Genomic DNA, 24,595 nt, shown 5'->3' with positions numbered 1-24,595 from the left:
TCCATGCGTCGGCCCGTAGAAGCAAAAAGCTGCTTCCCCGTGTTTTTTAGTTGCCATTTTTTTAGGCAAAGCGAGCAGGCCAGCAGTGGAAGACCTTAGGGGGGCGGTTTGGGACATATTTAGGCAGGCAGTCATGTAAGTAGGAAGGTGCGAGACCATTGAGAGCTTTATACACAAGTAAAATAATTTTAAAATCAATCCCCCTAAAAACAACCGGAAGCCAGTGCAGTGAAGGCCAAAACTGGAGTTATATGTTCTCTCATCTTAGTTCTAGTTAAAACTCTGGCTGCTGCATGACAGTTACAACCAGTAACTGTTATATGTGATGCAAACCACTTCCTTAAGTGAGTATGTGTGTGGGTGGCTGGGTATGTGTGAGCACGGAAACAGCATGGTTGTTAAACTGTCATTTCTCAACCGTTTCGGACGGGGGGAACTAAAAAACGGGGGTTCTAAAAAACAGCAGATCTACAAGTAACTGGGAACCTTGCGGTTGCAAGGTTCACTCTACCCCTGAGCCACTTACATCCACTACACATCGATGGACAATGGACCACGCTACACTAACAATGACTTACACATGAATACATTACAATGTATTACATGTTAAATGCAACAAGATTACAAGGATTTGAATGTGATGTTGATGCAATGTAGGATAACATGAAATAATCCAAGATATATAATATAATGGAAGATATAAACTAATTTATGATCGGATGAGTAAGATGAGATATAGGCTACCTGTATGTGAATACATGAAGTATAGTCATGAGAATTGGACTGACCTCATGCTTCCTTCAATGCATGAGGAGTCCCAAGTTGCTTCTTTTCACCTGACAGGGGGAAGTTTCCCCGGTTGGACGTAGTGTAGTGTGTGTGTGGAGGGAACATGTTATTCCAACCAGTTTCTTTCCCCTCCATCGTGGCGCCCTTAGCTGACCAAGGGGGATCTTTTTTGTATTAATTGGTTGAGACCAGTTTTACAGATGACCTTAACATTCCACCTTCTTGCATTATGTGCCAATTCAAAACAGGTGGTAGACACTGGTCCACAGGGAGGGCAGTTGAGTGATATCTAACGAGCACTTCCAAACTCCAGCACTTAGAAAACGAATCACCTGCAAGGACCCAAAGTAGATCATAACATGTCAACAGTTTTTATGAAACAAACACTTTGAGGATAGAAAGAGAATAATCCACCAGGAACAGTCTGTTCCTGGTGGTCTGTTCCTGGTGGTCTGTTCCTGTTCCTCTGTTCCACCAGGAACAGACAGTCTCCAAGTTGTCAGCAGCTGAATTACACACAGCTTGACTCCCTGTAGGTGTCAAGCCCTGTCCTTGAACTCACACAGAACGTTGTGATTTACGTCTCTGAAACATCAGCAAACTTTATGGAAGGTAGCAGGAGCTTGGCCTCACCTGTCATCGCCTCTAAACAACGCTAAGTCAACTAAAGACAGGAGTTTCATACATTCCAATTTGTGAGACATGACGATACGAGGCCTTTTTAGGACACGACCTTATCTGCCCCAATGCTGCAGTTTGTGCGTAACAGGTTGAAGGCGCGCTGGTGTGTGTGTGTGTGTGTGTGTTAAGGCTGTACCCTAGCCCTTATTTTAGGACTCGAACTTCGGCAGGAATTTTCGAGTGAACATTCGGACCATTTGTTTCAAATTAATTTAAAAAATAACCGTCTCGATCAGAGCGCACAGCGCGTCTCCCCCGCTCTTTATCAATCTCTCTCGTCGTCTCTCCCAACACACACACACACACACACACACACACACACACACACACACAGGGACGAATTATTTTCTGTGCGTGTGTGTGTGATCAAAAAGCTAAAAGCTTGCGCAGTTTACATCCACTTTGGGTTCTGTCGAGGGCAGTGCAACACAGCGCAGCGCAGCGAGAGAGAGAGAGAACTAACCTTTTGTGTGTGTGTGGGAGGTATTTCCTTAACGATGTGTGAATACTAATGCATGTCCGTGTCCATTATACTGTACACTGGTGCTAGAGAGAGGTGCTGGTGTGAACTTTGACCCAGTCCCCCTGGGTGAAAGTTCACACGAGCACATCATCACCAAGGTCAACTGGCTGGTGCCTGGAGGCTATATGGATAATGGAATTATATCTTTTGTTCTCTGTATATCTATCTATTAATTAACCACTTTTGTCGGGTGCAGTACTTAGTTTAGACAGTGTTTGGTTTAGACTAGTCATTGGTTTAGACCAGTCATTAGTCCTATACAACTACAACCTATCTCAAACCCTCACCCTCTAAACCTAACCTCCCACGGGGGCAGCACACCTAAACCTAACCTTAACCCATGTCTAACCAATGACTCTATAGTCTAAACTAAGTATGCACCCCCTTTTGTCGGTGTGATCCAGTGAGTGCCCTTTGCGTCTCACACACTGCTCTTATAGCAAGCAGTAAACAAAAGTTCATCAACGCTGGTAAAACGCCCCTTTATGTCAGAGCGTTTATCACGACTGACTGAGTCCAACAGACATAACTGAACGGTGAATCACACAGTCTGGCCTTGACATGTCCACGCCCTTCCCGGCAGACTTCTCTCGAACAAATAATTAGAAAGAAGAAAAAAACGGCAGGTTATACAACCCTTTTTTTGTTGTTTTTCTTCTTTGTAATTATTTGTTTGGTCCAAAATATTGTGTCTGTTGTTGTCATGAGTTGTCACGACTCGAGTTGGCTTTGTCCGCGGCGTAACCGTCTTTAAATAAATACCTTTTTGAAATGTCTATGGGAAAAAATGCATTGGGAATAATTTCCTGGGCCTGGCCTCGTCATGAAAGACTGGGACTATGTAATGATATTTGGTCCACCATATACATATATTCCTTATGACATGATTGAATGCATATCAATTAATAATTAATATCCATTCCTCATATACATTCAGCAATATACTCTATGATTCACAAATCATATGAGTTCTTTTCTGACCTGCAGGGTCGTATATATATGATTCAGATAGGGTACAGTTGACAATATAAACTCAAGAGAATTTGTTTCCAATCAAAGAGGTTTATTAACTGTTCTTATAGAGAAAGACAATCGGATAAATGAATCGGTATGAAAATAAAGACGAGCCTTGTTATGAAAAGAAGGAGAGAGAGAGAGAGAGAGAGAGCAATTATATCAACATCGATTGCTATGCTATCACTATATACGTGGTCTCAATGCCATGAGTGATACAAAGTGACAGACCTGGGAAGCGATAGGTGACGTCGCTTCGTGGTGACAAAGTTGAATAAAAGTTCCTCTGATATCTTTTCCGTTCCTTGGACAGGCTTTGACAAATGACGGTGTTTTCTTCGCCGGACAAGGCTAATGACGTGGTAGATCGATCTTCACCGGACAAGGCAAAAATGTCACTTTTCTTGTGGTTTTGATTCAAGGCTTAGAAATACCTTAACCGCTCTGGTTGTCGTGCGGTCCTTTGTCTTCTTTTAGATGTCCTTTGATGGAGTTGACCAGTGTGGTTGTCAGCTCTGCTGGTCACTCGTTACGCAGCTATGATTTCTTTGAATATATTGTTAAGAATTAGCGTAGGGTCTTCTCGTCAGCTTTGCCCACACCACTCTATTTAACAATATCCTTTTGGTTCCAATGGTTTAAATATCACAACACTGCAAGTTCCAAACGTACAGATCTATATATCTCTGTACGTCTCGCTATCAAACTTTAGCGAAGTTACACACTCACACATACATGTAACAATTAACACGCCTCAAGACTAGCTTGGTCGGGACTCAAACTTCAACTAACTTTGAAAACATGTAGTGGTTTGGTATATGCTCACACTGCCATCTCATTTGCATATGGGAGTCAGGTTACGCCTTGGCAGAGTCTCAGTTATTAACACGGTTGGGTGAGAAAGAGATAGAAAGAAAAAAGAGAAAAAGAGGAAGAAATAGTTTCCATCACAAACGGCTCTGATCTGTTATAAAAACAGTTATATGCATTTTAAACAAATGAAAAGTTACGACAGTTTATTATGAAAACAAAGTATTATTTCAAACACATAGTTCTCTTTGGTAACATGAAACACCTGCTACGTTATCGGTCAACTGTCCTTGACAACTGGACTCCCCCTTTCCCCTACTGCCCCTCAAGGCTTAAAAGAATGTAGGGTCCGGAGACAAAAAGGAGCCCGACGGTCCATCCATCAACTGGTTTGTCGGATAAGCACTTTCCCAGTCTCTTGCAAGATTATTTCAAGGTCCATGCTCCTCTTTAGGGCATGTGTTCTGCTATATGCAGAGTATGTCCTTTTTGCAGTAAACAAGTGTGTTGCCAGGCAGTATGAACTGGTCACCCTTGAGGTGAACAGGCCCGGTCGACTACTACAGTCCCCCATCGGCAAACTCATGGATGTTTTCCATTCTTGATTTTGACGAAACTAAGGATGACCGAAAGAGTCTGTAGCACTTATTTCAGTATCATGCACTTTGATCACATAATTCATGGCAAGAGAACACTCTAAACCTTCATGTCTAGTTTTATTAATAGAGTAGAGAAGGAGAGAGAGAAAAAAAAAAAAAAAAGAAAGAGAGTACGAGGTAGATTATATTGTAAACACGTGACTTGAGGTAGTGAGAAACTAAGTGCACTAAGACTTTTTGTAAACTTAACTCAATGAAACAACGCAAACAATCTAGATTGAATTATTTTGACTGACTCATGCTAAGTCTTTGGTCAAGTTCTAGATTAACAATCTTCTTTTGATGGTAATTGAGAAGCACTCTTCAAACAAAAAGGACTAATAGGATAGATATATATATATATAGCACGAGGCTTTTTTTTTTTATATGCAAAGCTGCGTGCTTTCAACTGGAAAGAACATTATTACAACTAAGGTTTTGCTAATGAAACTGCAAGGTTATTAGTTGTTATGGACCTATAGGTGTTTAGGTCTCAGCGGTATTGGCATTGGTGGACTTTAGACGGTTGTCACGAGAGAGAAGCGTCTGGTTTTCGACCAACCTTTTGTTGGCTACGCGGAACGTACCAAATCGCTTTACGGCCCAGCAAGTGATTGCGATTACCACTATGTAACTGAGAATCAGGAGTGCGAATAGCAGGGAATCAGGGGTGGTCCATGAGGATCCCACCAGGGTGAGTACACTGTTGCTTACATAGGGAGTGGTTTTGAGGGCCTGGTCAAGGGCAGTGAGGTCAACCTTCTGGACTCCTGTCTGGACCAGACGCTCAGTAGCGGGGTCTATCACTACCCGGTGGTTTTGGAAGAAGTCCGACATTTCGATGTCGGAAGCATAGATATCGTCTGGTAAATGGTACAGCACGAGATCATCCACCTGGACCAGAGTGTTCTCAGGGATGTAGAGCAGAAAAGTTTGGTTTGGGAGGTCTACCTTTGTGGAGGTGTCATGGAGTTCATACCGTACCGTGGCCACTCGAGAGGGAGTGTGGATCAACCACTGGTCCCCCAAGATCTCAGCTTGGGTTTCGGAGACCTGGCTCCTTGGGGTAAGTTCTGCGCGGCACTTTGAATGGTCTGGCATAGACTGGAGGCCACAGATTCCATTAGTCGAGTCGGATATGAACGGTTTAGAGGGACATAGGTAATGGGCTTCCTTTGTCAAGGTGCACAGATTTAGATTGGGTGCCAAATATAGGCCTGGGCTAATGTCGTGGTAAGCTACCACTGGTGGGGTCATTATCCTGACATGGGTGTCGCCTTCCCAGGAACCGACATTGACCACATCCTTCATACGATAGATGTTTCGGTCGTCAATCACTGGGAGGGTGAGGAGGAACACAAGTTCTCCCCTTTGGGGATCTACGGACAGTGGGATTGCCCCTCCCAAAGAGTAGGCAAGGTGGCTTTGGAGGTCACCTGGTTTCTCCCCAGTGCTTTTCTCAATAATACTTTTAATCAAAGCTAGGGGAGTGATATAGGGAGGGATTCTTCCCATAGCTAGGGCGTCTATGGAGGAGCTTACTTCCCTAAGGAAATCAGTCATAAGCATGCTGGTTATGCTAGAGTGAGCCATGTCGATTCCCAATAGTTTTTTGTTTGAATTCATGCCGCGGGCAGTTTTGTTCAAAAGGTCAGATTGGGAGTTTACTAGGAGTATGGTGTCTCTAAGTGTTGCGCCAATTGTATGGATTTGGTCACCGTGGAAGTTCACTGCCTGTCTAAGGGCAGGGAGGTCACGTTGGATTTCACCGACTTGCTTTCTCAGTGTTTTAATGCTTATTCTGTTCATGCTTGTTGTTCCGAGGTTGAACAAGGTGCCGAAGATGTTTGCTACTGTGAGTAGGGTGCCTACGAAGCGCTTCTTTCGCACTGGTAGTTCTTGGTTTTTTCTTTCTTCACGAGTGCGTGAGTGTACGGCGTATCCCGTAAGATCTTCACGTGTCACTGTGACCTTTTCCAGTTCGGTTAGCATGTGGATGATGTCGTCACTTGCGTGTTGGAGGATGTCCTCCACCCAGATTTGCCCTTCCGGTTCCAACTTCTTTTTGAGAGCGACAGCGCTGAGATGTGTTTGGTACAGCATTGTAGCGTTGAATTGAATGTAGACCTTCTGGGATATGGTCTTGCAGTTTGTGATCAGTAGGCCATGTGTTTCTCGCAGGGCTATACCCGCATCAGGGCCTGGTTTGAACTGCGGTTGTGCCGTTGTCATGATTATGGTCATGCAGAGTATTTCACATACCAGTAGGTTCTTCATCCTGGAACAAACCAACAAAATGCGTTTGGTTAGTGGGTTGTTATGTTATTATTATTAAAAAGAGACATTTATTCAAACCAAAACAATTTTATTATTCACACGAGATTAATGGCTTTCTTAGTGGTTCATGCGGTTAATGGGTGCTTAACTACCAAAAAAAAAAAATATTTTGGTGAATTTCTTTAGTCAGACGGCGTCTCTGGCGCGTCTGGTTTTTCGAATCTCGGAGGCGGCTTATGGGGACGGATTTGGTTTCGATGAACCCATTTGAGTATTGGTTCGCTGTGTGTCTTTTTGATACGGATCCGATAAGCAACAGGAGAAAGCTTCTCTACTATTTCGTGAGGCCCAGACCAATGTGGTAGGAATTTCTTTGAAAGTTCTCCCGATGCGGTTTGTGGGACGAAGATATAATACCAAACTTTGTCTCCTGTCTGGAGTTCGTCGCTGGACGCCCGTTTGTCGTAGTACGCTTTGCGTCCTTCCGCGGTGGCTTGCAAGTGTTTTTGTGCAAATGAGAACGCGTACTTTAAGTGTGCATGGAGATCCGTTAGGTACTGATGCGTAGTGTATGCCGTGGCTAAGTTGAGGTCTCCCGGCTGGTATAGTAAATGAAGTGGAAGAGTCATTTGTCGCCCAGTCATTAGTTCGAAAGGAGATACTCCTGTTGAGGTATGGGGCGTGGCACGCATGGCCATCAGTACCAGTGGGAGTTTAATATCCCAGTCTTTTTGGTTTTCTGCTACAAACTTTTTGAGGATGGTCACCACGCTTTTGTTTGCCCTCTCTACCGTTCCCGAACTCTGGGGGTGATAGCTGATATGGAACTTACATTTGATCCCCAGCAGCTTCCATATTTCTTTCATAATGTCTGCGGTGAAATGCGTTCCTCTATCACAGTCCAAGAAAATTGGGAGACCAAACCTTGTGAAAAGGTGGTTCAGTAAGAGGCGAGCAGTCGTTTGTGCTGAGTTATTTGTTGCCGGAAAGCACTCTATCCATTTTGTAAAGTTGCAAATTACGTTGAGAATGTAGGAATGGTTTCTCGAGCTCCGTTTCAAAGGTCCGATCCAGTCTATCTGGAGGTCTGACCATGGGAACGTGATACCTCTGCTTTGCAGCGGGGCTCTGTGAGTAGGGTTTGCTGGTTGAAATTGGCAACAGGTTAAACACCCTTTTATGTAGTCTGACACGTCTTTGTGCATTTCAGGCCAAAATACCACTTGGCGTAGTTCATCCATTGTTGCCTTGACTCCCCTGTGACCTGCTGATGGTAAGTCATGCGCTAATGATAGCATAGTCCCCCTTTGTGCCCGAGGGACTACCAAGCGAGGAGATAGGTATTCATTGGGCACATAGACCAGTAGACCATCGGCCAGATGCAGGTGGTTTTTTAATGTCACCAATTGGCGTAAATCAGGGGAAGCTTCCAACTCGTCTGCGGAGACAGGAGGTGCACAAGGGTCAGATAGCATGCGGCACATCCTGGAAATGTCAGAATCTGCGGCCTGCATTGAGACCAGGTCTTCGGACAAGACTGATGCGGAAGCCGAGCGCCGTGCCTTAGCCCTGGGTGGGGGTATGGGGGCGTTCGGACTTGTCACGGCATCAGCTGCTTTACTGCGTGTGACGACCGAAACTGAAGGAGCTGGAATATCGGATGGTGGGTCATGTGGAAATTCCCATGGGCGACCTGTAAGAGCAGCCTCTTTAGCAAGAGCGTCGGCAAAGTCGTTATAAGTCTTGTCCGCGCCAAGAAGGCGTGAATGACCCCTAACCTTTTTCCAATAAACTTGCATGTCCGTGGACTTAACCAAACGGTCGCACGCTACGATAAGTTCCTTATGCTTGACCGGTTTGCGAGCCGCGGTCATGAAGTCGTTTTGTCTCCAGACGGGTAAATGGCACGTGAAACTCAAACGTGCATAGTTGGAATCCGTACACAGGACAAACTCTTGCACCTTGTGCTGGGCAGCACATTGCAAAACGATCAAAACCGCGGCAATCTCGGCGTATTGAGAAGTCATTGGACCCAATTTGAATCCCTGTGGTTCCGCTGGGTTATTTTTCACCCATAACATTCCCGCCCCCGCTAGCTTTTCCACCGGATGGGAGTATGAACACCCGTCCACATAAGCTATGCGCATGCCGTCACACACGTTTTCATCAAAGTAATGATGATTCGTGGGTAGCAGATCGACTGGGACATGAGAGACGTCGTTATTGTCAGCCGGATCTTGCGTGCATCTAGTGCAAGTCGCAAGCCCTGTTCCCAGGGGTGCTTTGTTGGTCTGTGCATAACGGACGTCAATGTTGTGACTTTGGAAGGCCATGAGCCATGTTGCAATGCGTGCGTTCGTGACCACTCCTTCCCTAATGCGCTGACTGTTCAAGAAGGTGACAGGTTGGTGGCATGTTTCAATAATGATCTTTTGTCCACTAACGCAGTCAGAGAAGTGGGTTACGGCCCAAACGGCCGCAAAAAGTGCCTTCTCGCAGTCCGAGAACTTTTGTTCCGCCGGACTGAGCATCTTGCTGGCGTAAGCGACCACGCGCTTGTCCTGGTCGTACACCTGGTAGAGACCAGCGCTCAGGCAGTAAGCGGAGTAACCTATTTCAAGGTAGAAGGTCTTGTCTACGTTAGGATAAGCAAGACAAGGAGCTGAACATAACTGTTCTTTTAAAACTTTTACCGCCTCTGCGTGGGCATCGCCCCACACAAAAGGGGTATCCTTCTTGAGGAGTTCCGTAAGAGGGCGTGCAATGTCCGCATAACCCTCAATGAACTGTCTAGAGTAATTGCAGACGCCCAGAAAACTACGTACTTCTGTTAGGTTCGTCGGATCTTTAAGGTTTTGGATACCTTGGACACGCTTGGCCTGAGGCGAGATACCCCCAGGTTCTATCGTGAGTCCCACGTAGTTTACTTTCTGGCGGAACCATTGTGCCTTTTTGATCGATATTTTGGCCCCTGCTGTAGAAAGCTGTGTCAAAACATAGTCTAATTCGATTAAATGGTCTTCCGCGGTCCTAGTACGGACCAAAATGTCGTCCACAAAGATCACCGTCCCGCGCGTAGAAGCGTCGGGACAAGCCTTTGTCAAGAAGATATTGAATTCCTGGGGGCTATTACAGAATCCAAAAGGAAGTCTATTCCAGGTGAACTGTCTGTTACCAAAGGTGAAAGCCAGACGATATTGAGAACTCTTTTCGACACAGATCGTCCAGAAACCTTGACTAATGTCCAATGCCGTGAAGAATTTGGCGTCCGTCATTTTAGGAAGCTCCTGGTCCAGACGGCTGGAAGGCCATCTTGATAACGGTACCTGACGGTTCAATGCACGATAATCCACGGTCAAACGCCAGCGCGTAGGAGAGCTTGCGTCTGACGGTGGCTTCTTCACCGGCCATATAGGCGAGTTGAAAGTGGACTGACACGGGCGAATTATACCCCTTTCCAATAGTTCCTCAATAATCTTCCGCACTGGTTCCTGAGAGGCGAGCGGGATCTTGTATTGCCGAACAAAGGTAGGGGGAGCGTCTGGATTTGTGGGGATACGGACTGTATGGATATCCGTTTTCCCACAATCTAAAGAGTCTCGAGCAAAAATCTTGCCATGCTTATATAGCAATTGATGGAAACGGCTCTTGATATCGTCCCCTTCCGTACCTTCGGTCAAGGAAAGGACGTCCTGCACCTGTGATTCAAACCCCGGGTATGGTTCATCTTTGCCCGGAGGTGGTTCGGCCGGAGAAACTGGTTCCACCGAAAAGTCAGACACGCCTATGCTGTAAATCACCATGTGGTCTTTATCGTCCATTCCTATTCTACCAACCGATTCCGGATCGATCAGGAACAAAGACGTAATAGTTATCAGCCCAGTGGGCATGGTATACGCGGCGTCAGCAGCCGCCCGATATGGTTGTAGATTTTCCGGCAGTTCACCTATAACAGGAATCGTTAAACCCAGGTCACAAAGGCCAGTGCTAATCAGGGATCCCAACGGAGTAGTAGGTGGTATGACGATGTCATCCTGGGAATAGTTATCCACCAATAAGTAGAAAGTCCTACCCACTACCTCCATTATGGGAATGTCCACTAAGGACAGTCCCAAACCCAACAGCACGTTAGAAGGCTGAAAAGCCACGGTCGGTTGCACCAAGCATTGCCCCGGTAAGAGAGACAGCTGTATGGAGACCTCAGTTGTCCTGGCCGGGATGGTCACTTCCTTGACGTTCCTGGTTATGCAAACTTCAGGAATAGTTTGTCCCGAAGTCAACTGAGCAATGGAGTAACGACACGGGGCAGTTTGACCCTTGTTTCTTGACCACAGCATCCCATTTAGCGTGTCCAGCACAACCGCCAGTCTTATGGCCAGGTCAGCTCCTATATACAAATCCCATGGCAAATCGGCGACAACGAGGAAGGCATGTAGGCAGTTCCTTGTTCCCCAATGTAGATTAAGAGCGCTTATTCCTTGTGCGATAGCCGTGGTTGGCTTATACGTACCCAACTGGAAACGAAAGGATTTAGGGACCATTTCGAGGCCCCAATTAAGGCTTCTCAATTGTTCAAAGAGTTTCAAACTTATTGCCGATTTTTCCGACCAGAGTGCCAGAACTGCGTTAGTCACCTGAACCTGGTTGACTCTGACCCCGCCCAAAATTGTTGGCTTATACGTTTCCGGACAAGTGGTGGGGCCCAATTTGCATAAGAATGATCTGGAATTACTTAAAGTGTCAGCAAAGCCCGGCGCCTTGGTGGCACCGACGCAGACGACAGGGCCCAAAGGATCTGAAACGTGGGACGTCTGGTGTTTCACCAGCAGACAATCCGATGTCGTGTCTAGATCAATTTCCAATGGTCTTGGTGTTCGCACCGTCATATATAGTTTCAAACCTGGTACATCAATCAGTGGCCCGAAGCGGTTCAAAAGGTCTATTCCTAGTAGCAAAGGGACTTCATTTATCTGACTAATATAGAATGGATGATAAACCTCCTCATTCCCTATTTTCAGGTGACAGATGGCGAATTTCTCGACCCTCGTTATCGAGGTGGCGTAAGCTTGAAGCTTAATGGGCTTTGAACACAACTTGAGTTCACAATCGGCCTGTCTCAAACGGTCTTGGAGGACGTTGAACAAATCCATGGACATCAGGCTAACATCCGCTGCTGTATCCACCAGGCCTTCATGGACGAGGGTGTCTTCAAGCGTTATTTCAAGATAGAGCTTTCTTGCCACGCCCCGGGCTGTTAAGTTGGAGAGCAACTGAACGAACGGAGGGGCGACGCCCGGCCCCAAAGAAGTAGACGGTAGGTCATTGTTCATTTCTATGGTCAGTACGGCACAGTTGTTACCCGTGGAAAGAGGGAAAGGGGTCTCAGAGGAGACCAAGTCCTTTGAACCGACACAGACCGTTTTGGGAGCTGGTCCTTCAAGGGCACCACCGTGGGTGGAATGTGCGACTGATAGTATAGGCTGTATGAACAAAACTGCCTTCTGGTCTTTATCCTTTTCATTTGGACTTGGGGGCGACCGGTTGCGAGGGGGCGTGACTGACTTACCCTTCTTCTGTTTCCAAGCTTTACGCGGAGTGCCCTTTGGCGGTGGTGGTGCGGTCTTGGCGGCCTCCGCTGCCTGTCGTATGGTATTGGCGAGCGTAGCCATTTCCCCAATTAAATCCACCACCACGCGTTCTGAGAGGGGCGCAGGTTTTTCTACGGCACTGCTGCGTTCCGGCTTATCCCTAGAAAAGGAACGAGGTGAGGGAGACCTGCCCCCATACGGGCGCGAAGATCTGCCGTCGTCATCCTCGAAGCGGATTGTACGGTAGGGGGGTGGCGGCGTGTTCCGATCCCTATTGGGTGACCTGGAGACGGGGCGTGACTCACTACGTGAACTTGTATCATACGCCCCTTCCAGTTCCTGCACCGCCAAAACCTCCCTATTTGGAGTTGAAGACTTTGGATTGTCGGTTTGGTTCTCCATTTGTACCGTATTTGCAATCTCTTTGATCTGATCCGTGGTAGTGTCCGGAGTTACGCGATTCCGTAGGGGGTTACGCACGGAGGAGAGCATGTTCGTAATGAACATCTCCCTGAACGCTCTGTCGTTTTCCATTCCTGCGTCCAGCCTCTGTCCGAAGTAAGCCCTCCGTAGACGGTTATAATAAAGATTAATTGCTTCGCTGGTTTTCTGTTTGCATGCCATAGCCCCTGCTATACTTCCGAAGTAGTTCGGGGGCGTAAATTCTACAAAGATTGCCTGTTTTATGGCCGCGTAGTCCGTAAGTACAGCAGGTGACTGTTTCAGCAAGAACTGTCTTACCATTGGGCTGGCTGTGGCATTTATCAGGTACAACCGCTGAGCTATGGTTGCGTAAGGATAGTCGGACAAACGGCTGTCTAGATCGTGTAAATAGAGCTGGGTATATCTTGAACCGCTCTCGGGAGGGTCGAACTTGTCTACTGTCTTGGCAATCTTATCCAACGTGAGGTTCGTCAGTGGCGGAACGGGATGTTGATAGGGGTACTGCATCTGCTGATAACCCCCATGCTGGAGGAATGGTGGTTGAGACGCACCAGATCCTCCATAGGACGAGTAGGGATCCGTAACACCTGGGAAACCAGGAGGGCCTAGTCCCATGGTCTGCGACCCTGGTGGGGCATAATTCCCACCTGGGTATTGACCCGCGTTACCTGTCTGTCCCGTCTGCACCTGTTGTGGGTATTGGAAAGATTGATATGGCGTAGTTTGTCCCCCCCTTGTAGGTCCAGAATAACCAGCACCGAGGTATGACGTAGACATCCGTCCTTGGTACGGATTCACTCCTGGGTCAGGGGGATAGTGACCCTCCACAGGAAGTGACACATTTCTTTTTCGTGACCAGGGTTCGCCTGTATCGGGCTTGGTTTGCGAAGCCAACCCAGGACCTCTCTGGATAGTCCCTGATACGGAAGCATCTCCAGAGGGTCTTTCGCGATGAGTTGCCTCTTGCGTGGAGACCGGGTGAGGCCTTGTCTCCCTTTCCGGTGAGGGTGGTCCCCTCCCTGTTCGCTGAGGTGGAGGGGGGGGTGAGGCGTCGTCTCTCAACTGCCCTTCCCCGAAAAGCATCAATTTCAGCTGAAAGATCTTTTCAGTTTGAGCGTTCAATTTGGTCTCCGCCTTTTCCATTAACTTTGCTGCCTTGTCCTCACGTTTCCGTGAAGCGTCAAGGTCAGCCCGAGTGTTTATGAGGGCGAGATCGTTAACTTGAACGGTGTGTTGTATGCCGTTGATAGACTCTTTCAGTTCGATGCACCTAACATCGAGGTCATCGTGTTGAATCTTCAACTGCTTATTTTCACTTTCGCGTAGATCAGCACGACGTGACTCTGCGGCTGCACTGACCAGGTGGGCCTCGCACGACTCCTCTAATTCTCTGTTTTTATTCTCAAGGAAAGTCAATCGCCCTTCCATTAGGTTTCTCTGATAGTTCGCAGCGTCGAGGTCATTACGCGCGATGGAAACCTCACCATCTTGAATTTTACAGAAACGATGCATTGCTAGCAGAAGATGTTGCATGACCTTAGCGTCTATCTTTTTTCCAGAAGACAGTTGTTTGGCCAAGCTTGCCATTTCTACCGAAATGTCTTCCGCTGTGGCATTATGAATTTCTTCCAGCTTTGCTCTATCGAAGTCTGGAGTAAGCAGACCCATCACCGTCTGTAATTGGTCGAAAGCATCTGGTTTATCCACTGCACTTTTATCCGATTCAGACATGGTGATACTTGAAAATAGGAAAGTATGGGTTGAATTATTTTGATTTAAACCTGTAATTCAAGTTTCCAAAATCCACTCTACTATTGCTGATTGTAGACCAGCATGGGAATAGACTTGCCCGTATTTCAACAAATGGTAGCCTGTTCTGTTTGGTTTTCTAATTTATTTGTAGAAAATTTCTTTTTATAAAAGAAAAACAAAATTTTGATTAAAAAAAAAAAATTAATCCAAAAAAAAAAATTGATTAAAAAAAAAAAAAATTTGATATCGAAAAAAAAATTATTAAAATATTTTTTTCAATTTAAAAATAAAATTTTAATTAAAAAAAAAAATTGTTTGATCAAATCCAAATAAATTATGAAAAGTAATTCAAGCGGTAAATTAAACTTAGTTATTTTAATCCAGCTTGTTGTTCCTTATTTGGGGACGTATTACTTATTAATAGGCTGTATATTTCAGCATAATTATCACTTAACGCTGAATTATACTTTTGTTGGTTAAAAATGGGTAAGTTACACAACGTTGTTAATCTGTGCCTGATTCCTTGCAATGCAAAGATGTACTATTAATCACACTTTCTTCAAAAAGTTGTTAATTGTATCTCAAATGCAGTCACACAGCATACTTTAGTCGTATTTCAAATGTAGAGTTGATTATTTTCAAGCAATGTTTCTACCCAGCCAGAGGAGGGCAGCAAAGTACAAGAAACCTCCTTCTAGGATTCCAAACTCCAAGACTTGGAGTGATGTCTCAAGAAAGACCAGAGAGGGCGCCAAAGGACAAGGCAGTCCTGGTATGGCTTTCTGGTAGAATTCACTGTGATGTTCCTGTATGACCAAGAGGTGGCACTTCTGCACCAAGCTTTCACCCTGTTCCCCACCAGTTGTTAAGAACTGATCTGAAGTCAGTGTGGCTCCTATTTCAGTATTTAGAAATGGCTGTACTGCTTTTTGCCCAGATGGGGAGCTGCGGGGTGCTTTGTGGTTCTTGACCACCTTCTGGGGAACTACAACTTCCGGATCAAACCACTACGCTTCCTCCTTTGGATAAACTACAAATCCCACAGTGTACTTTAAAATTAGCGACTGGTACACGGGACTGACGCTTATCCAAAATATCTCTGCCTGGTTTTTGTTGTGATAATATTATAGAGCACCACGTTGTTGACGCGATGCTCTATGACAGCGTTTTTGTTTGCGCTGCAATAAATACACTGAAACTGCGGCCGCTATTTCAGTGACACAACCTTTTACCACGCGGAGATAGTATTTTTACCCGACAATTTTCACGTGATAATTGTTCTGGCAAAAGTGTCGCTACTTAATGTATCTTGCGATACAAACACGTTAACGTTAACTTGACTATTTTTACCTTTCCAACTAACGTTCCACAGTCCCAATTAAAGATAGGGACATCACAATGCCAATACCTTGCATTTATTTAATAGGCTAACCAGTCACGTACTTTTGATACGGAGCGCTATTAAATTTGGACGTTAATTAGATCGGAAAGCATCGATCATGTCTGACAGTCTATATTCAAACATATGCTTTATGAACCACTAAGGAAGCTTTCCTAAGCGGTTATGGATCCAAATATATTTTAAAACAAGAATCGTTTGATATTTACAGTGAGCACAGCGATATACATTACCATCAAAACAAGGTTATATTGCCACTGTTTGAATTCATATCACGATTGCAGTTCGTCGAAAGCAGTGCCTCCACTATGTAATGATATTTGGTCCACCATATACATATATTCCTTATGACATGATTGAATGCATATCAATTAATAATTAATATCCATTCCTCATATACATTCAGCAATATACTCTATGATTCACAAATCATATGAGTTCTTTTCTGACCTGCAGGGTCGTATATATATGATTCAGATAGGGTACAGTTGACAATATAAACTCAAGAGAATTTGTTTCCAATCAAAGAGGTTTATTAACTGTTCTTATAGAGAAAGACAATCGGATAAATGAATCGGTATGAAAATAAAGACGAGCCTTGTTATGAAAAGAAGGAGAGAGAGAGAGAGAGAGAGAGCAATTATATCAACATCGATTGCTATGCTATCACTATATACGTGGTCTCAATGCCATGAGTGATACAAAGTGACAGACCTGGGAAGCGATAGGTGACGTCGCTTCGTGGTGACAAAGTTGAATAAAAGTTCCTCTGATATCTTTTCCGTTCCTTGGACAGGCTTTGACAAATGACGGTGTTTTCTTCGCCGGACAAGGCTAATGACGTGGTAGATCGATCTTCACCGGACAAGGCAAAAATGTCACTTTTCTTGTGGTTTTGATTCAAGGCTTAGAAATACCTTAACCGCTCTGGTTGTCGTGCGGTCCTTTGTCTTCTTTTAGATGTCCTTTGATGGAGTTGACCAGTGTGGTTGTCAGCTCTGCTGGTCACTCGTTACGCAGCTATGATTTCTTTGAATATATTGTTAAGAATTAGCGTAGGGTCTTCTCGTCAGCTTTGCCCACACCACTCTATTTAACAATATCCTTTTGGTTCCAATGGTTTAAATATCACAACACTGCAAGTTCCAAACGTACAGATCTATATATCTCTGTACGTCTCGCTATCAAACTTTAGCGAAGTTACACACTCACACATACATGTAACAATTAACACGCCTCAAGACTAGCTTGGTCGGGACTCAAACTTCAACTAACTTTGAAAACATGTAGTGGTTTGGTATATGCTCACACTGCCATCTCATTTGCATATGGGAGTCAGGTTACGCCTTGGCAGAGTCTCAGTTATTAACACGGTTGGGTGAGAAAGAGATAGAAAGAAAAAAGAGAAAAAGAGGAAGAAATAGTTTCCATCACAAACGGCTCTGATCTGTTATAAAAACAGTTATATGCATTTTAAACAAATGAAAAGTTACGACAGTTTATTATGAAAACAAAGTATTATTTCAAACACATAGTTCTCTTTGGTAACATGAAACACCTGCTACGTTATCGGTCAACTGTCCTTGACAACTGGACTCCCCCTTTCCCCTACTGCCCCTCAAGGCTTAAAAGAATGTAGGGTCCGGAGACAAAAAGGAGCCCGACGGTCCATCCATCAACTGGTTTGTCGGATAAGCACTTTCCCAGTCTCTTGCAAGATTATTTCAAGGTCCATGCTCCTCTTTAGGGCATGTGTTCTGCTATATGCAGAGTATGTCCTTTTTGCAGTAAACAAGTGTGTTGCCAGGCAGTATGAACTGGTCACCCTTGAGGTGAACAGGCCCGGTCGACTACTACAACTGCGACGCTCTATTGTGTGAACTGAACCCATAGGCTGAGTAGGCTCCACGGTGCTGGAAAGGTCATTTAATTTACACCCCCTGTGCCACCCATTAATCTGAACCCATAGGCTGAGTAGGCTCCATGGTGCTGGAAAGGTCATTTAATTTACCCCCCTGTGCCACCCACTAATCTGAACCCATAGGCTGAGTAGGCTCCATGGTGCTGGAAAGGTCATTTAATTTTACCCCCCTGTTGGGGATCAATGGGTGCCCCATTGATCCCAAAACCAACTCTGCTTTTTGATATGCATTGTTTGCCTTTGCCGTTTCCTAAACTATCAAGATGCTAGAATAGAGGGTATGCGCATGCATAAAGTGAATGGCAAATCGACAGGCAAAGTGATTTTAACATTGTTTAAAGTCACTTAATGCAATTACCGTAGATAGGACTTTTGTTTGAATGGGCTGTCTGTCAAGGCCAGAAAGTAGTTTTTTGCCACTCACTCAGTATACAGGCATTCCTGCATAACGTCCGGGTTTGATGCTGATACGATCACGCGCATACCCTCTATTAGGCAAAGTTTTTTCAATATTCCACTTGTGTGTGATGAACAAATGTTATATACATAATTAATAATGAATAAATAGGCCTGGGCCGTGGCTCAGCGGTCCAGGCACCTTGGCTGGTAGTCAGAGTCTGGCAGTGTGCTGCGGGTTCGACTCTTTCGCCTTTACTGCATGTCACTCCCCCCCATCTCTCTCCCCATTTCCTGTCAGCCTACTGTCTGTCCCTCTATAAAAATATATAAAATAAAGACGAAAGCCATATAAAAAATATTAAAATAATAATGAATAAATATCAGTTACTTATTTAGTGTAATAAAGTATAATAAAGAGATTTTTACATTTCACACATGCATGTCATGGATGGATAATAATGAATGACCATTTATGAATATTTAATCCTCCTCAGCCACCACCTGTGAAGATATTGAAAATATTGGGAGGGGGCCTTGGGGCAGAAAAGATTGGGGAGCCTCCCCAACCCTTTTTTCCCCAATGGGCTAGGAGGCCGGTTCCCGGTTGACCTGGAGCGTGTACACCTTATTATATTCTTGGCTTCCCTTCCCTCTAACCTGTGTGTGTTTGATCTGTCGCCAGGTGAACGGGTCATGAAGCCTCAGATCCTGGAGGTGAACTTCAGTCCAGACTGTACCCGGGCCTGCCTCTACCACCCCTCCTTCTACAACCACATGTTCCGGACGCTGTTCCTGGACCAGGCGGAAGACTGCCCGGTCACCCAGATCCTATGATCTGTGACGTCACATTACTAGAGGAAGACTGCCCGGTCACCCAGATCCTATGATCTGTGACATCACATTACTAGAGGAAGACTGCCCGGTCACCCAGATCCTATGATCTGTGACATCACATTACTAGAGGAAGACTGCCCGGTCACCCAGATCCTATGATCTGTGACATCACATTACTAGAAGACTGCCCGGTCACCCAGATTCTATGATCTGTGACATCATCACATTACTAGAAGACTGCCCGGTCACCCAGATTCTATGATCTGTGTGACATCACATTACTAGAGGAAGACTGCCCGGTCACCCAGATCCTATGATCTGTGACCTCACATTACTAGAGGAAGACTGCCCGGTCACCCAGATTCTATGATCTGTGTGACATCACATTACTAGAGGAAGACTGCCCGGTCACCCAGATCCTATGATCTGTGACCTCACATTACTAGAGGAAGACTGCCCGGTCACCCAGATTCTATGATCTGTGACATCACATTACTAGAAGACTGCCCGGTCACCCAGATCCTATGATCTGTGACATCACATTACTAGAAGACTTCCCGGTCACCCAGATTCTATGATCTGTGACATCACATTACTAGAAGACTGCCCGGTCACCCAGATTCTATGATCTGTGACGTCACATTACTAGAGGAAGACTGCCCGGGCACCCAGATTCTATGATCTGTGACGTCACATTACTAGAGGAAGACTGCCCGGTCACCCAGATCCTTAGCCCCGCAAGCAGAACCCGAATGTAGTAAAGTTTCTGACACTTTGTTTACTTTACCCCATTGGGTCCTGCTCCACGCTGGGCTGTCGCCAGTTACGCACAAACAAATACAATGTAAACACGCCATGAGACGGACTTCTGCGCGCTTTTACCATGTTTATTCATGTATTGACTTACGAATGTGCGAACTATAAGTACCTTACATACCATACCGACACATCTCCTGTGTCGCGGAAGCCGTTAAGTATTTTTAATCCATGATTGATTAAAAATGTCGCTTCTTCCTACCTTGTTTATTGACACCTCATTGTACCGCCTATCTGGCTAGCTAGTGGTGCTACAGCTATGACGGAGCAGATCAAAGGCAGGGACATAGCCCGCAAAGCCAACCGCACATCGGGAGGCGGTACAATAAACGGTAAATAAACAAGAAGAAATCAAAGCGACATTTTTAATCAAACATGGATTAAAAATACTTAACGGCTTCCGCGACACAGGAGATTTTATCAGAGGTATGTAAGGTACTTATAGTTCGCACATTCGTAAACGAACACAAGAAAAAGCGTGGTAGTACCGCGCCGATCGACTAAACGATGAGTTTGTGTATATCCGCGTTCCAACAATCGCATTGGAAAATCTTAGCATGACCAGGGACCCTACCTAAAGCGGCAAACAAATTTCATAAAAGCTTTATGTAGGGTTCCGAGAGGGGCTACCAGATCCTATGATCTGTGACATCATCACATTACTAGCCAGTACAGACGGAGTGCGTGTCTCTCTCTCTCTCTCTCTCTCTCTCTCTCTCTCCCGTTCTATTTAGTTCCCATTCTCCATGTGAGCTATCCCCCGCCCCACTCTAATTCTAATACCCCTCAATGTACATATACATGAAGGAGTGGAGGCCTTTTGCATTTGTCTTTATAGTAGGTTATTCCTCTTTGTAATGGGTTTAATTAACTAGTACAATGGCAAATAATCCATTTATTTTTGTAGTAGCTTAGGCCCTAAACCTAAGCCTAAATCTCCCTAAGCATTAAGGCCTATTCATAGTCTGGATTTTCGGTGGTGAGGTGACCACCACTCCGGTGGTGAGGTGACCACCGGAGCTGAAATAACGTTGAGCGGTGGTGAGTAAAAACAGAGAGAAGGGCTGGAGCGGTGGCGGTGGTTTGCTCTTCACCGCGGCTCAGTGACGTCATGTTTTAGTTCGGTGGTCACCTCGCCACCGAAAATCCAGACTATGTATGAGCCTTTAGGGAGACAGACAGACAGACACAGCACATTCAGTTCACTTCATTTCCTCCCTGTACAATGAAAGAGTGTGCTCTCACAAAGACTAATACATATTAATAATACTAATAAAACCTTTCTGATAAAAATTACTGCTCAGAAGAAATCTGATACAATGCACAATTTAGAACATATACTGTATGTATTTGTGTGAAGTGAGGGGCGCTCTTATCATCATACATTATCTCAGTTATTTTGACAGCCCTACCTTTTAGAGAATTCCCTTTCCGCCTAAAATATGTGACACAAGAAATGGGTTTTGATTATCACTTGGAATGTCAGGATATCATTTACAGAAACCGGAGCTGTTTGGGCAGAGGGAGTGGCAGACTGGGGTGGTGGTCCCACTGTTTTAAAAGGGGGATCAGAGAGAGTGTGCCAATTACAGAGGTATCACATTACTCAGCCTCCCTGGGAAAATGTACGCCAAGGTGCTGGAAAGGAGGCCCTGGCCGATAGTCAACCCCCAGATTCAGGAGGAGCAATGTGGATTCTGTCCTGGCCGTGGAACTACTGACCAGATTTGTAACACTCTTGCAGGGATCCTGGAGAAGGCCTGGGAGTATACATATCCTGTGTTTTGTGGATTTGGAGGTTCTGTGGGAGTATGGGGTGAGGGGGACCTTATTGAGGTCCATCCAATCTCTACACCCAAAGCGAGAGCTGTATCCGTGTGCTCGGGAGTAAGTCGGATTTGTTTCTGGACACATTTTGTCCAAACATCACAAACGCTATTATCCTGGTGGAGATCTGTGCCCCGAGGGGCACTTCTTCTAGTTGGAAGTATAGGGTGCTATTGTGGAGCATTATTTGCTATGAATTTATACAATGCATGTCAGCAATAGGCATTATATAAATGGTAGCCTCGGTATAGTCTGTACCCAGGCTTGTGCCCGCTGTGTGCACTTAGTAAGATGTAATCATTGCACACCTCAATGTGCACATACCACCGTTGGGGTGCTTATAGCGTACTGTCTGCAACTGAACGTGTTATCTTATTTCCTGTTGGCTGTAACCGCTTGTTCCACCGAAGTGCGAAGTTTCTCGTTGGGCAGGAAGAGACACAGGAAGTGTAGCATCAGGGGCCCCTCATCTACTCAACCGTCTAACCAAACTCTCGCCCTGCATATCGATATGAACGTTGTGACGTCTACATGTATCTCCTGTGTAATCATGTAACCTATACAGTAAGTGACTGCCACTTCTTTAGGACCTCACGTGACTGCTATGGAAACTGTCAGCCGTAGGATATACTGTTGTATACTCTTGTCTTCTGTTAATACACTCAGAACATATTGAACCTCAGATGCTCGTTTGTTCTGAGATCCTGGCAATTCTCAATTATGCAGACCGTGGCCATCTTACCATATAAGTTAATGGCAAGGTGCTACCTATAGGTGCAACTTCCAAATGACAGCCCTTTCATACAAACAGAAAAGTCCTGTCTGATTGTATTCAACAACGTCAAACTCGCCAACATTGCAGCTGTTACGGAAAGCTTGAATTATTCTCTTTCTATCCTCAAAGTTTCTGTTTTATAAAAATCCACTGTAGACATGTTATTATGAGCTACTTTGTGTCCTAGCTTGCAGGTGATTATTAGTGATTAAGTGCTGGAGTTTGGAAGTGCTCGTTAGATATCACTCAACTGCCCCTGTGTACCAGTGTGTACCACCTGTTTTGAATTGGCACATAATGCAAGAAGCAGCAGGACTTTGCTTTACTGAAAACGAGTGCTTCCAAACTCTCTTTTTTTTAAAATAATATTTGTTTTATTTGGAAAGTGCAATACAATACATATAGCATTTTACATATTATGACACAAGAGCAGTTCCCAAGATTTCTTCTTTTTTTCCCCCACCCCTCTTCCCTCCCTGTGTCTCTGTATAGTCCTTTTTCTACATATGGCATCAAGTCCACACTCAAACAGGGACAGACAAGGCAATATCACTTCAGGTTGTACATTTCAGGAGGACAAGCGCATGCTTAAAGTGATTCAGTGAGTGGCAAATCGAGTGGAAAAGCAACATGCAAAGTGAGTTTAACATTGTTTAACGTTGTTTAATGCAATCAGATAGGACTTTTCTGTTTGGATGTATGGGCTGTCGAGGCCAGAAAGTAGTTTTTGCCACTCAGTGGGCGTTCCTGCATAACCTGGTTTGATGATGATGTCACACGCATACCCTCTATAAACGCCTTCTTTGGCTATCTGGCATGGCTCTTGCTGTGCAGATATATAGCAGCAAATCATTACACTTCTTATTGCCAAGTATCTGCCACCATTATATGGTCACTCCACATTACACCTCAAATAACCAGTTCCCAGAGTGCAGCAGCAAAATGGCTCCTGCTCGTTAGCCGCACCTGATAAGGTTTAAATGAGCATTCAGTCAAACACACACCAGAGAGAAGAAAGAAGCTCCTAGATCTACTTGCAGGTTCAATCCAAAAGATGCCAACGGTCGGTGAATTGTTTGTATCTACATGCTTGCTTTTTTTAAATGCTGCTGAATGTTTTAAGTTGCTTAAAGGACACATTGCAGCATTGCTTTTCTTGTGTGTGTGTCTGTGTTGGGCAAACTTTTGTCTGTTCAAACACACGTGGCAGTGTTTGAAAAGGCGCAAGTTGAGCCGAATGCCGTCAATTTCATCTGGCATCTATGTGGAGGTGCATTGGAGTGTGGGCAGCCATCATTTTATTAGCTAAATAACTATTTACTTATCTATTTGCAGCAGCCTTATTAATACCACTGGTTCCCAAACACTGGGTGAGGACCCATTTTTATGGATCCCTTTTTGTTTTCAACATTTTGTTATTCATTATATTTCAAAAAACATTTCCAAAAAGGCAAACCTTTTCATGAATTAAAAACAAATCCAAAGATATATTTTTTCCCCCTAGTAATTTATTTCAGAAATTCAATAAATGGGAAAACAAATGTTTAAGAAGTATTGAAAACAGATGGTATACAAGCTCATACATTGTAGATCTGCTATTTTCAATAAGTTTGCATCATTGGGCAAACATGTAATTTCTCTGTTGGGTATTGAGCTAAAATGTTTGGGAACCACTGCTTTTGACTCTTTTCCACTGAGAGGCCTGTCTGTGTTGACCCACTCGTGACACTGGACACTCTGTCCTGTCTGTTGTTGACACACTGGACACTTCCCCAAAAGACTCGGTCCAGTCTTTTGGGGAAGTCTCCTTTTTGTTTGTCTTAAGGGGTGTTGTAGATTAAATCTTCCAACAGGCCTATCCTTGCCTGTTCCAGCAGCCCCTCCGGGCGCAAGCCTCCCCAACCCCATTCTCACAGTCCTTATAGTCTAATCTTAACAGAGATGCAAATACTAACTGTCCATATACGGATCTGTGCTAAACATAAGGGTGATACACAAATAAGTATACCTTTGCTGACAGCGTGGAGGAGTCAAGTCAGCTGTTAGATTGACAGCTGCATGAATTAGACTGAGCACATTGGTGAGCAAAGAGACTTAATGGGTGAATG

At 44.9% G+C, this 24,595-nt stretch overlaps 1 protein-coding gene across 1 annotated transcript in view; it reads left to right on the top strand.

Annotated features, from left to right (window-relative positions):
• ttll12 (tubulin tyrosine ligase-like family, member 12) overlaps positions 1-20,963 on the top strand; it is a 49,714-nt gene extending 28,751 nt beyond the window's left edge. Inside the window, exon 14 of the mRNA XM_080757334.1 lies at positions 18,918-20,963. Coding sequence (XP_080613460.1) covers positions 18,918-19,069 — 152 coding nt within the window. The 3' untranslated portion in view covers positions 19,070-20,963. The remainder of the gene's footprint in view (positions 1-18,917) is intronic.
• The last annotated feature ends 3,632 nt before the right edge of the window (positions 20,964-24,595 follow it).

This window comes from Protomyctophum bolini, assembly GCF_963924005.1.
Source record: "Protomyctophum bolini genome assembly, chromosome: 23".
Taxonomy (NCBI): domain Eukaryota; kingdom Metazoa; phylum Chordata; class Actinopteri; order Myctophiformes; family Myctophidae; genus Protomyctophum; species Protomyctophum bolini.
The sequence above is the reverse complement of the archived record's forward strand: the minus strand, read 5'-3'. Positions and strand labels throughout refer to the sequence as shown.